General features: G+C 37.1%; 1 protein-coding gene across 8 annotated transcripts in view; it reads left to right on the top strand.

Annotated features, from left to right (window-relative positions):
• Positions 1-3,280: 3,280 nt before the first annotated feature.
• dgki (diacylglycerol kinase, iota) overlaps positions 3,281-12,558 on the top strand; it is a 74,524-nt gene continuing 65,246 nt past the window's right edge. For all 8 annotated transcript variants that reach the window (XR_014531360.1, XR_014531361.1, XR_014531362.1 and 5 more), the window contains exon 1: positions 3,281-4,134. Coding sequence is in view for 4 of the 8 variants with exons in the window: in XM_083528348.1 (XP_083384474.1) it covers positions 3,929-4,134 (206 nt within the window). In the remaining 4 variants the exon portion in view is untranslated. The remainder of the gene's footprint in view (positions 4,135-12,558) is intronic.

Below are 12,558 nucleotides of genomic sequence, written 5' to 3'. Positions count from 1 at the left end.
GGCATAGTCTAAGTCCTAATAAAACAGGTTATCTTTTAAATATTAACTTTTTTTTGTGAAATCTTTTATAAATGTTAAGTAAAGAAGTCTTCATCGTGAGTACATTGCAATGGTCAAAGATAACATCTTCAGGACAGAGGGCTTTGTACTTTCTCGGTTCTCAGTTACAAGACTTTGGTCAAGGTTGGTTGCCACACTTATTTACTGCTTATGAGACAACAGAAGAGTGCAATAATGGATTATGTAAAGAAACTGAAGCGGAACCCCTTAAATCTATGAGGAAAGTGATATATATATATATATATATATATATATATATATATATATATAGTACTTGTTATTATTAATAATTCTATGTAAACTAAGCAAAAAACATATTGCCTTTTTAAAATATTTTTACAATATCTGTGTGATTTCACAATAACAACAACAGCAAAAACAACGTAAGTTCACTTTTATTCTTTTGCAACTACCAGGTGCATCAGTAATCAATCCAAACTCAAAGCTGTATAGTTTTAAAGGGTTAAAATGTAGGTTTTCCATCAATGCAGCAGTGACATTAAGGAATTTGAACAAACAAAACATGCAAAAAAAACAAAACTTCAAACCCTGAACCACTGTATATTTTGGTTGAGATTTCTCCACTGACAATCCATTTATCTTTTTACATATGTATATAAAAAGTGACATTTTATTGATTTATCAGAATGAACATGTTTTATTTCACTGTGAATTGTAATAGCAAGACCCTTTGACCTGTGAAAGGAACTAAAACTAATAATTCAACCCTGGAACATACCGTCCTCAATAAGCCCCTATAGTGATGTCCTCTTTTATCTGGCTGAGGACCCCAACAGACAGATGGGTCCTTTTGTCCTAAGCTGGCAAGCATCCAAGTGCTGTCTGCACTGTTATTGGCTAAAGGATGCTATGTGACAGGCCAGGCGTTCTGCAGTGCTTTAGATGTTAATGGTTATGACAAGTGGAGTCCAGCACACACTGCACAGGTCTTAAAAGCACCCAATGTGCTGATCTCACTTGTGCTCCTGAGCATTGGCTTTATATGACATGATAGTAATGGTTTGGAAAGAAGCCACCTTGGATGAACCCATTGATTTATACAATATTTCCTGTCTTAACTTATGAAAGATCTTAGGATCTTTGTACTGTTATGAGCTGCTGCCTGCAGTCCATCTCAACCACCTAATGATGTTAAAGCTAGTGATGGAAAGATTCTCGAACTGAACATGACACAAATCTGTGTTATATTCTTGTATTTTGTTTTGTCACCTGTGCTCTTTTTAGTTAAAGCTTAAAACAACACTTTTTTTTTTAATGTAGTATACTAATATATCTACATTATATAAACAAAAGTTTGTGGACACCTGACTTTCGTATAAGCTTTTTGAACATCTCTTTCCACATTTATTTCCCATGAGCTGGTATGATCATTTCCACCCTTCCACTAGATTTTGGAGTGTGATTGTGGAAATTTGTTCTTATACAGCCCCAAGGGCATTAGTAAAGTCAAGTATTGATGCAGGGTAAGGAGGCCTAGGGTGCAGTCAGTGTTTCAATTCATCCCAAGGGCGTTTATTAGAGTTGAGGTCAGTGCTCTGTAGCAGGCCATGAAAGATTGTCCACTGAAACCGAGGTTAACCATGTCTTCATCACTTAGGGCAGAGGGACATTGTCATGCTGGAACAGGTTTTAGACATCATGTACAATTATGTGCCTCCAACTTTGTGGTAACAGTTTGGAGAAGAACCACATACAGTACTTTTGTCCATATAGTGTATAGGACACATAGAAAGATTAGCTTAATAAAGGAGTTCAATGTAAAGAATATGATCATTTCTTTTCATATGTTAATTACCCATCAACAGAAAGACAAAGTATAATCAAATGTACAATGCATATAAGCATTGCAAACAACAAATAGTGTCATCAGTGGAGGCTTGACATGCAAATCACACCTGCAGCAACTGACGTCATTTACTTGATGTAATTCAGTACAGTAGTGATTTGCAAATACCATAGAGTCAGGCCCAGCTGAATGTAGTTGTATTTTAGAATCTAATCTAAAACCTTTGTGATTTTTACATATATTGAATACAGAAATTAATGATATGTCAACGTGTGTGTAATGTAATTGTAAATGTGTAATTACCTGTATATTAAGACTCATGAACACACACACACACACACACACACACACACACACGCACACGCGCAAACACACACACACACACACACACACACACACACACACACTACATTGGTCTACAACCTTCAGTTCAGTATTTAAGGATAATCTTAACATTAGCACAACATAAATGGCCGGTGCAACTGATTATCTCTGATGGTGGAAATTCTAAATATATCTGACTTTTCTTACAGCTGGTTCTCAGTGTGGTGACGCTCTGAAGAGAGGATGTGCCGTTTCAGTCTATGGGAAGCCATAGGACTCATGAACATCCAATGTGGTTGTCCAAAAGCACCCAGACAGATAGATGGATTTGGCATATCCACTTGGCATAGTTGGTAATCAGTTTGTGATGTTCTATTATAATTTAGATTTCATACAAAAAAAAGGCATTATTTGAAATTGTTTAAATGGATGGTGAAGGAAAGAGCAACATGTTATACATTTATTGGTTAAATACCCACATGTGACTGACATGTATGATGATAACGTAATATTCAGAAGACAAAAGATAATTTTTTTTTACAGATCTCCCAATTCTAGTCGAGAGTTGGGTCAATAGTTTAATAATTTTATTTGTCATGTACACATACATACAGAGTACGACATGCAGTAAAATGCTTTATACGACTGTTTGGCATGAGGAAATAGGATAGGGGGGAGAAAAATGAAACAAAGAAAAAAGAAGGCAGATAAATAAAGTGTATAAACTATGTGAAATATAAAATATGTAAAGATATAAAGATATTTATGTAAGGGAAAAAGTGTATATACAAGGTATGCTTTGTTCTTATACAGCCGCAAGGGCGTTGGTAAAGTCAGGTAATGATGCAGAGTATGGTAAATTTTTATTATGATGACAGTATTTGGCATTTATTATTGTACAATATGATGTCCTATCAAATTCACAATCACTGTGTTTTATTTGGTTATTGTTGGTATTTTGATGGGTAAATAAAACCAAACTAATAATCAGTTATGTTGTCCTTTGAAATTAAGTTTTTGATAAAAATACAGAAAAAGATTTAAATACAAATTAATATTTTTAGGCAACTTGCTATGGTGACCTGTGGGAGTCTAGAAAGCAAAAGCAGCCCTGCACTCACACTACTTTCACACACACAGGACAATGGTGCGAGTGTGATCTGAATACTAATCGTAGAAAAGACAATAGAGCGCACAGATCCGTCTCCTGATTTGCACAAGGCTTTTTGCATCACCCACCGAATAAAAGTAGGAAGAGACTTGAGAGCTTGGCAGCAATAAACTCACTGCTTGTGTGAATGTAGCTTGAGTGTGAGGTATCGCTCTTTTCTTCCTGTCAATCACAGGAGCATTAGACACAGCACACATGAAGCCCTTTTTTCTGACCCGTTTGTGAACCATATGGCTTCCCATAACAAGTGAAGGCGCAAAGCTCTGTGCTCTGTCCTAGTTTCTTAGTCGTGCGATGCTTAACCGAGAGGGTGAGTAGGAATCTCCCAGGATGGCGTTAGGAGGAGGCAGAGGCAGATGCTGGGGATGGGGTTTGGGATGGATGCTGTCAACGCGCTCCCGTTAGGCGCGTATCCTCGCCGCAGTGCCAGCTCGCAGTCTCGTGGCCGGAGAGCGCCACTTTTAACCCGTAGAACCGTATAGAAGCTCCGCTCGTACCGGACAGTGGTTTAAAGGGTGCAGCGGGTGAGAAGGAGGAGAAAGAGGGGGTCCACTGCCGGACAGAGCATGGACCCCCTGGCCGCCGAAACTCGTGCGCAGGAGGCGCGGAGCGAGAGCTCCGGTGGGCGGCTTGGAGCTAGCGGCGGAGAAGCGCGCGAGCTGCAGGCGGACTGCGGGAGGGACGAGGCGGCCGCGGGCGGCATCGTGGACAGAGAGGAGCCGCTGGAGGAAAAAATGAAAGGTCTGGCGTTCAGGAAGCAGACGTCATACAGGTGAGTAGGTACAATGATACAGACAGACATATATATATATATATAGAGAGAGAGAGAGAGAGAGAGAGAGAGAGAGAGAGAGAGGCGCAGACCACATCACATTTCATGTGTGTTTATATACAGTAGTAAGCAACGCGCTCGTCCTCTGTTTAATGATGGAAACAAACACACACACACACACACACACACACACACACACACACACACACACACACACACACACACACACACACACACAGAGGTCACGTGAAAGCGTCTATATCTATAACACGGAGTAATAAATAAAGTAATTAATAAATTAACCTATAATAATATAAACGCATTTAGGATTTAAATGTACCATATGACTGAATTTTGCTTTTATTCCAGCGTTTTATGGCTTCATGCTCGCCTGGACGAACAGACATGCTTTCTGAATATTGATTTCACCCAGTGTGTGTGTGTGTGTGTGTGTGTGTGTGTGTGTGTGTGTGTGTGTGTGTGTGTGTTTGTGTATTTTCTTTGTGACTTCAGCTTTTTATTGGACTGTTTACAGGGACACATTAAGTCAGACATCAGGAACAGGCGAGTCTAAGGGTCTTTCCTCTGCTGCAGATCAAATGTTTTATTTAAACAGTAGGATGTGGTAATAGACAATTATGATATTCATGAATTAGCAGTGTATATGTATTTTGACTGTCATGTCACTGCAGTTAAATATATTTGCATAATATAGATGCATAAAATGTGTGACATTATTAGTTTTTGCTAATGAAACTGCCCAAAAACAGAATACAGCCCATGAAAACTGGAGAGCTATGACGTTTGGATTTATATTCACATAAATAAAGTATTTGCATGAGAAAATTAATTTCCTATACAAATTCAGAATTATTAGGATTGATATCCCATTGTATCGACTGTTGCCATAATTTTTATCTTTCCCCATTAGATAAGCAATCTTTCTTTTTTTAGATTGGAGTGCCTTTACAAAGGTCCATGTTTAACACAAAGATACATTTGTATTATATACACTGCAAATCCTATTGGTTGATATGATCTTTATTAGAAGCACTTGTTCTGAGACTCCATCATCCATCATTCCTACATCACAATAACGTGTGTGCATTCTAAGCCTGCATGATGAATTCAGTTACCTAAAAATCCTGGAAACTGACAAGTTCCTAAATGTCATTTGTGATTTTTTTCGATCTTATGTTTCAAACTTGTTCAGTACCTGATTTTGTTTGGATTTGATGGGAGACTGTAGAAAAGAGCACTACATGGACTATCGTTGCACTAAATTAGAGCAGGTTATTATACATATTATATAATTAGATAAATTATAAAATTCATTTTATAATAGGTAAATATTGTGACTTTCTGTCTGTAACAAAATTATATGACAGATTCATTTAGAACTAAAGTCCCACAGATGTAACACATGCATATTGTTAAATTTCACTTCCTCTAATTGTAAATGTCTAATCTTGTAGGAATAAGGCTTCAGTTATGGACCACTTTATAGTAGAATGTATATTATAATAATATGTTTGCATTTTGTTTATGATAAAGTAGTGAATGAAGTTATAAAGTTTATAAAGCAGTATATTGTACAATTTATGTGGTGTATGTTATGTGTACTGTTTAGCAGGTAATATGTGCTTCGGTATTATTAAATGTGTTCTCTGTAGCGTAGCACGTTATCTCTGTCAGAATCTTGGAGTCTATAACTTTGACATTCTGGCTCCTGATGACAATTTTCAATTATGGAGGACAATTTGCCTCATGTAGTTTAATAAAAACTTTTAGTTTGTTGTGTGGTATTTCTAATTCATTGCTCTGGCGTAGGCAGACTGCTTCAGAAATGATTTAATGGTTGCCTTTGTGTGGATTGAATCAATATGGCTCACCGATTCCAGGCAATCAGAAGGATTGAAGACCTTATAGGATATCGACAAGCATGCTGTACATTTACCTACATATAATACAGAATTTCCCATTTACCTCTGCTGTTCTGCCATAGTGTTTATTATTTTGGGCCTTTGCCTGATTTGCACACACCAATCCAGAACAAATCTAGAAGACATGCTATGACATGCCAGTATACTGTCACGCTCAGAGTCAGCTGGCTAATCCCTAAATTCCATTTGAGTGACTTTTAAGGCCTTTTTCCTCCGTACAAGTTAGCAGTATTGCTAGATAAAACGGAACTCATTTTTTTCAATCTCATTGGTCACAGTACAAAACCAGATTTTAAACACAAGTAATAGTTAATAGGGGCTTTGTTAGATTTGTTGATTGGTCCTCATCACTTTTGCATACATATGAGTTGGAAATTAAAAAAACTGTTTTTAGAAGATTTTTTAATAAGAAAACAATTATAAAAACACAACACAAAATGCGATAATGCCATAGAGAAAATGGGCTGGACCAAAAATTCCAAAGTCATTTGCCAAGTTTTATGTGTTGTGGTTCCGAACTCCTTGCAGTTCAGAATTCAGATGGGAATTTAACCTTTTTTTTTCATCACTTTTTTGACATTCAGTGGATCAGTGACTATGCATCATCTTAAAAATTAACACACTCTGCTCTGCAAAGTAACAATTAAGAGTATGAGTAAGGTTTACTGTGTTTAATCAAACCTCACTCCTGTTGTCTAGTGAACAAAAATGGTCTACCAGAAGAGTAGCAGCAGAGGACTAACAGTGATACTACTGTTGACAGAATTGTGACACAAACACAACAAAACAAACTGGAGTCACACCGGACATCTGTTTTCTCAAACAGCAAACATCTATTCTTGTCTATTCTTAGAGACCGATTGCTTCCCCCTATGTGAACAACTGTCATAGAGAGCAGCAGTCATCATCCTGCTGTCTCTTGATCAGATCAGCCTTACTTTTCTCCCACGGTCTTGTCCGAACGCAAATGATCAAAGCCATCTTTACCTCTCCATTTTCAATTCAGATAAGATGCCTGATGCAAAAAAACACGAGCAAACACTGTGCAAAAAAGAAGACAACTCTAACACAGCTTGAAACACACTCTGATAACATTGCATCACATCAAGGATGCCCAGCCTAAAACTATGGAGAAAAGATGAGGCTGTGACACAGACAGACAGTTCTACTTTTCTGAACTCTTCAAAGAGCTGTTCACTTCATTTTTATGATTTGGGGAAATAAAGAGGTGGATGAGCTCTGAGTTGTCAGAGAACGATGTATGGACTGTCCAGAACAGAAATCTGGAGACATCATTAAGTGGTAGACTGCAGTTCTGTTTGTAGATTTTGACACCTCCGGCACATTTTCTCTCTCCAGCCTGTCTACCTAATGGGCAGTTTAAAATGTGAGTCTTTACTCTGTTTGTGTGCAGCTGAAGAAAGACATTGTTCGCTTTGTTGTGGAGCTTTCAGTGCTTGCTCCAACCCTCGTAAACATAATGTGACTTAATGTGTGCCTTTAAACAGTCCAATAAAAAGCTGAAGTCTTTCTGACCATGGACAGTGTAATGCCTTAAAGCAGTTTGAGAAGTTTAAAGTAGGATAGCTCTTTTGGAGGTATTCTAAGACCCATTGCCCTGCAATAGTTGGTTACTTACTTTCAAAAGACACGATCCAGTTAATGAGCTTATTATAAAACGAATTGTGCTATATATTGGTTGTCTCCGACTTACGATGAAAATGTGTTTTGATGACCTCATCGTAACTTGAAGTTGAGGCATGGCCTAACATAACTATGAGTCTTAAAGAATGGTGATCAATATATATATATATATATACATACATAGTACATAATTTAGCAAAAAAGCAATTTACAGTATTATAATGTATAAACTTTAAAGAATATATGTAAGTGACAGATTCTGGTGATGCCAATAAAAAGGAGAGGAACCAGAGCTAAAATTGGGCTTTGAAACACCAAAAACACAGAAAGAAATACGCTCTCTAACACCAAAACAACTAAACTCTGTCGACTACTAGCGAGAGTAAGGCTAGGCGGTTGATTCGTACATCCTGGCAGCGTCCCAATGTATCGCACGGAAATTAAAATGGCGTGCAAAAATGAAAATATTTGTAAAAAAAGATTTGCGTAGCAATATCGTCATCGTTACATTGAAAAATCGTCATTCAAACCATTGTAATTCTGAGAATACCTGTACAGACGAGCAAACACTTCTATGACATTATTAGTATATTGTTCGAATGAGTTGAGTGGCAAGCAATGATATCAGTTCCTCTTGGGGCTGGGTCTATTTCATTTCCATATTTTTCTAAACAAATCATTGAACTGGGACAAAAACCCACCAAATCCCACAATAGTGAGGGATCACTAAACACCAGTCTTAGAGGGTTTATAGTTTTACAATTCAGGTGGTGGTGGGAAGTTTATCAGTAGGCTAGAAATATGAAAAAAATAAATCTTAAGAATGCCATAACCTGTAAGTCATTCATTTATTTTAAGTGGTTCATTTCAGTTCTTTCTTTTTTATAAGCAAGTAAATATACTGCGCTGCTTTTTATACATCACCATTTATAGTTAATAAAGTTTTGAACACAGGGGTATGCTAACAGGAAAACGGACTGCTGGAGATGATCTCAAAGTTGTACACGAGATTTACTTTATGTAAATGTCGCACAAGGAGTTTTTCAGGATTTAGCGTATGTGTGTATGTTGTAGAGAGAATTGAATAACCCCTAATTGTCACCTTGCCCTCAATTGGGAAGCGTCTCTGATTACCGTATTTTGAGGCAGCCCATGTAAGGAGATGTTACAACCCAAACATTGCTCTTCCACAGCACAGGAAAATGCGTTTAATAATTTATGACCTACAAGTGTTGTCTCTCTCTTTATCAATCCAAGTTTAATGAGGCCCCCAGTGCATTTTACCATCTCTCAAATCGAACACACTGCTCTTGTTTGGCGCTGGATTTCTTCTCTTTGCCTGTCGAAATGTGGAGCTGCTTTCTGTGGGCACAGCGCCCAGTTTAGAGGCCACTCCACTTGGATTTGGATCTTATTTTTTGAACGTTTGCTTCCTGAGGCTTCGGAGTGTTATTTATATACTGGCATGGAGTAAGTGTGATCATCAGACATTAACTATGTTTTTAAGTGTATATTTTTGCATGTTGTGAGCACTGTAAGTGAGATAACAAGGGGGAAGTGTTAATCATGTGCTTGGTTTTTTTTGTTATTACACTTGTACTCTATCACTCTTTCACACAAGTCTTTGTGTCTTTTAAACCGTTTGGATTTTAAGTCTGCAAGATACAGTATTCTGAGCTGCAAATACCTTTTTACTGTGTGTGCTCAGTACATGACAAAATTCTGTGTTAGAAAATCGATGTAGTGCACTGTGTGTTTTGTAAAATACCACTTTTTTTTATAAGATTACTTGTAAATTAATAAATAATAATTTAGTTGATAATGTTAATGCATCAGGTGCATCGTTTTAAAGATAAATGACAGATATACAAGTTTTAAGTCATGACTTTCAGTTTATCTTTATTTACCTCCTTTAATAAGGATCAGACTACGCATCTGTTTAATGTATTGAATTTATTTATTCATTTATTTTTGACATTTTCCTCATTTCGCTAGAAATTTTACAGTGAAATTTATACTAAAACAACAGCTGTCTATGTTGCTTCATTTGCATTGCATCTAAGCTTTTGCTTTGTATGTGTGGGGGATCGAAGACTAGATAGATTTAGGTGTAGATATTGCTTTAATTGCTGCTTTATATAAATATTTATTATCAAATTTCTCTCTCTCTCCCTCTCTCTCTCTCTCTTCTCTCTCTCTCTCTCTCTCTCTCTCTCTCTCTCTCTCTCTCTCTCTCTCTCTCTTCTCTCTATCTAACTAGATAACTGTTTTTTGTAACTAGGATCTCTTGACTTTGGCATGTGGGTGTCTGTAAATATGAAGAAGGGCCACTACAGCACCTCCTGATGATGCATACATATATGGCTGTTATGTAAATACCCATAATCCGTCCTGGAGATGCTTCGCACCTTTTAAAACATCACAGTTCTTCCTCGTTTTTCTTTTTCTTTTTTTTTTTAGTTCCAGAGCTTTGTCGGGCACTCTGATGAGACACATTAAAATATTGTTTCCTTCCTTGTTAGGCTTATGATTGTAAGAGGTTTAAGTCTTGCTCTTTTCCTCAGTAGTCTTTCTTTAATCTCTGAGGTTTAATCTTCTCCAGGCAGTGATCCAGCCATTAGGTGTCTTTTCTTCTGAGGCTCATACCAGTAATGCTCTCCCAGTTTCAGTCTCTACGTATATATACACCCATGTGTGTGCACACGTGTGTGCGTGTGTGTGTTTGTGTGTGTGAGTGTGGGTTTCTGGTGTCCTTTCTCTCCCTCCGTTTGCCTAGGCAAATTCTTCTTGGCTCTTGAGCAGTAACTCCAATCCTGCACCTGGTGTTCTGGCAGAGGATCACCTGCAGACAGCAGCCCCACAGGAGGTGCAAGCATCTCAATCCCATCTATATCTCAGTCACTTCTTCCATTTCTCCCCTCTCTGCATGTGCCACTCATGCATCCTGCAGTTCTGGGCCAGCAGCTCTGCTCCGCATCACTTAGCGCTTTAACAGTGCTGTGAAATGTCACACTGGATTGAAAGCGCTTGTTTATGTTGTTGTTGTTATTGTGCTCTGACTATGCAGCGACAGTGTCTGGCCTCGCATTATCCCCCCTGTTCCATAAATGTGCTGCGTTTTGAAAGGAGAGCCAGTTTTATGTTGTTTCCTCAGCAGCAGATGGCCTCTGGATTGTGTTAAAGTACTAGGTTCGTCTAAGGCACAGGGAAGGTGTCAGATGCAAAATGGTGTCTGATTTAGTTGGATATAATCCTGGATACCCAGTGATTCTAATCCCAGTGCAAAATGAAAACTGGAAAAGAGAGACGAAAGAGAGACATAACCAGATAGAGAAAGATAAAAAAAAAAAAAAAAAAAATATATATATATATATATATATATATATATATATATATATATATATATATATATATATATATATATAAAGCAAAACTCTTTATGACTAGCACCTATTTACTTATTTTACATTTTCCTGTTTATACATGTAAATTGTGGAGTTTAAACCACTCTAAAAATAGCTGCTAAGTATACCTGAGTTCATGCTCGAAAACAAAAGAGTAAAAAACATTTTTACAAATTATTTTGTATTTAACTTTCTAATTTGTTTTAGTATCTTTTTTGTGTACCTCTTCTGTAATTTCGGTTATTGTCTTATAATAAAGCAAATTTTACTAAATATCAGGTTTAAACTGCTGTTAACGTCACAGGTTCTTTTTCTGAGTTGCAGTTAGTGACCTCAAAACCTGATACTAATGCATTTTAAGTAGTTCAAGCCAGACTTTCACTTGGCTAGCTTACTGTCAGCCTGGATTTTTTGTTTGCCATTTCTATATTTACCATTGAATATAGAATATTTTTAAACAATTGCTCCGCAGAATGTAAATACCCAGCGAAGTAAACACCGATCAAATACCTCATTCGCAATAAAGTTTTTTGCAGTTAGCGTCACCTTAGATTGTAAATAAATTGCAGGTTTCAAGATTACAGATTTATTTTTATTGAGACCAATGTATCAGATTTTTTATTTAGTATTTAGATTTTTTATAAAAAAACATTGGAGTTTTTTAGTCTTGCACTTTTCATCGACAAAACATTAGGTCCATGTTGAAATTGCATGTCTGCCCATTTCTTTGATAAGTCTTTATTTGATTATTACTAGTTTATATAATGTGACACGCGATGAAATTGTTAAACCATTGTAGATTAATATTTATTATGCATCATAATATTATACATAAGGTTATGTTTAATAGTTTATAATCGTTTAATGGCTGTATAATAGTTATTATACCAACCATAAACAAATGACAGTCAATTCACTATGTAGTAAATGTTCATAAAGGAACTAGGAGCATTCTATAGAAAACTTAAGACCTGTATATTTAACTTGAACTTGAGGCCTTGACCTGGTTGTGGTGATGGACTGTGCAATTGTGAAGCAGAACGCAGAATCATGTGACTTTGTTTTATTCTTTTCCCCACTCATAAGGCATCAGTCACTGCACACACCTACACACAAACCTCAACCAGGTGTCCTGCTGTGCACACAGAGGCACTCCGACACACAAACACACACCCACCCACACCCAGAACACAGTATACCTATTAATGATGTAGATGACATGACAGAGGGCCTGAGTTTTATTCATGGTTTGAATTATGAAGCCAGGCCGTATCCTAGAGTGAGGAGGGATTTAACCAATTGCTAGAAGAGCAGCAGGTAATCTGACCTGGTGAAAGTGAAGCGTATCTTCAAGCTTATTCATGCAGTTTTAAAGGTCTCAACCATGTTGTCATGTTATATACAACGGTTCGGGAACACTATCTATTTTGATA

Source organism: Silurus aristotelis, assembly GCF_946808225.1.
Source record: "Silurus aristotelis genome assembly, chromosome: 24".
NCBI classification, from domain to species: Eukaryota; Metazoa; Chordata; class Actinopteri; order Siluriformes; family Siluridae; genus Silurus; species Silurus aristotelis.
Note: the sequence above shows the minus strand (reverse complement) of the source record. Positions and strands in the feature narration are given on the sequence as shown.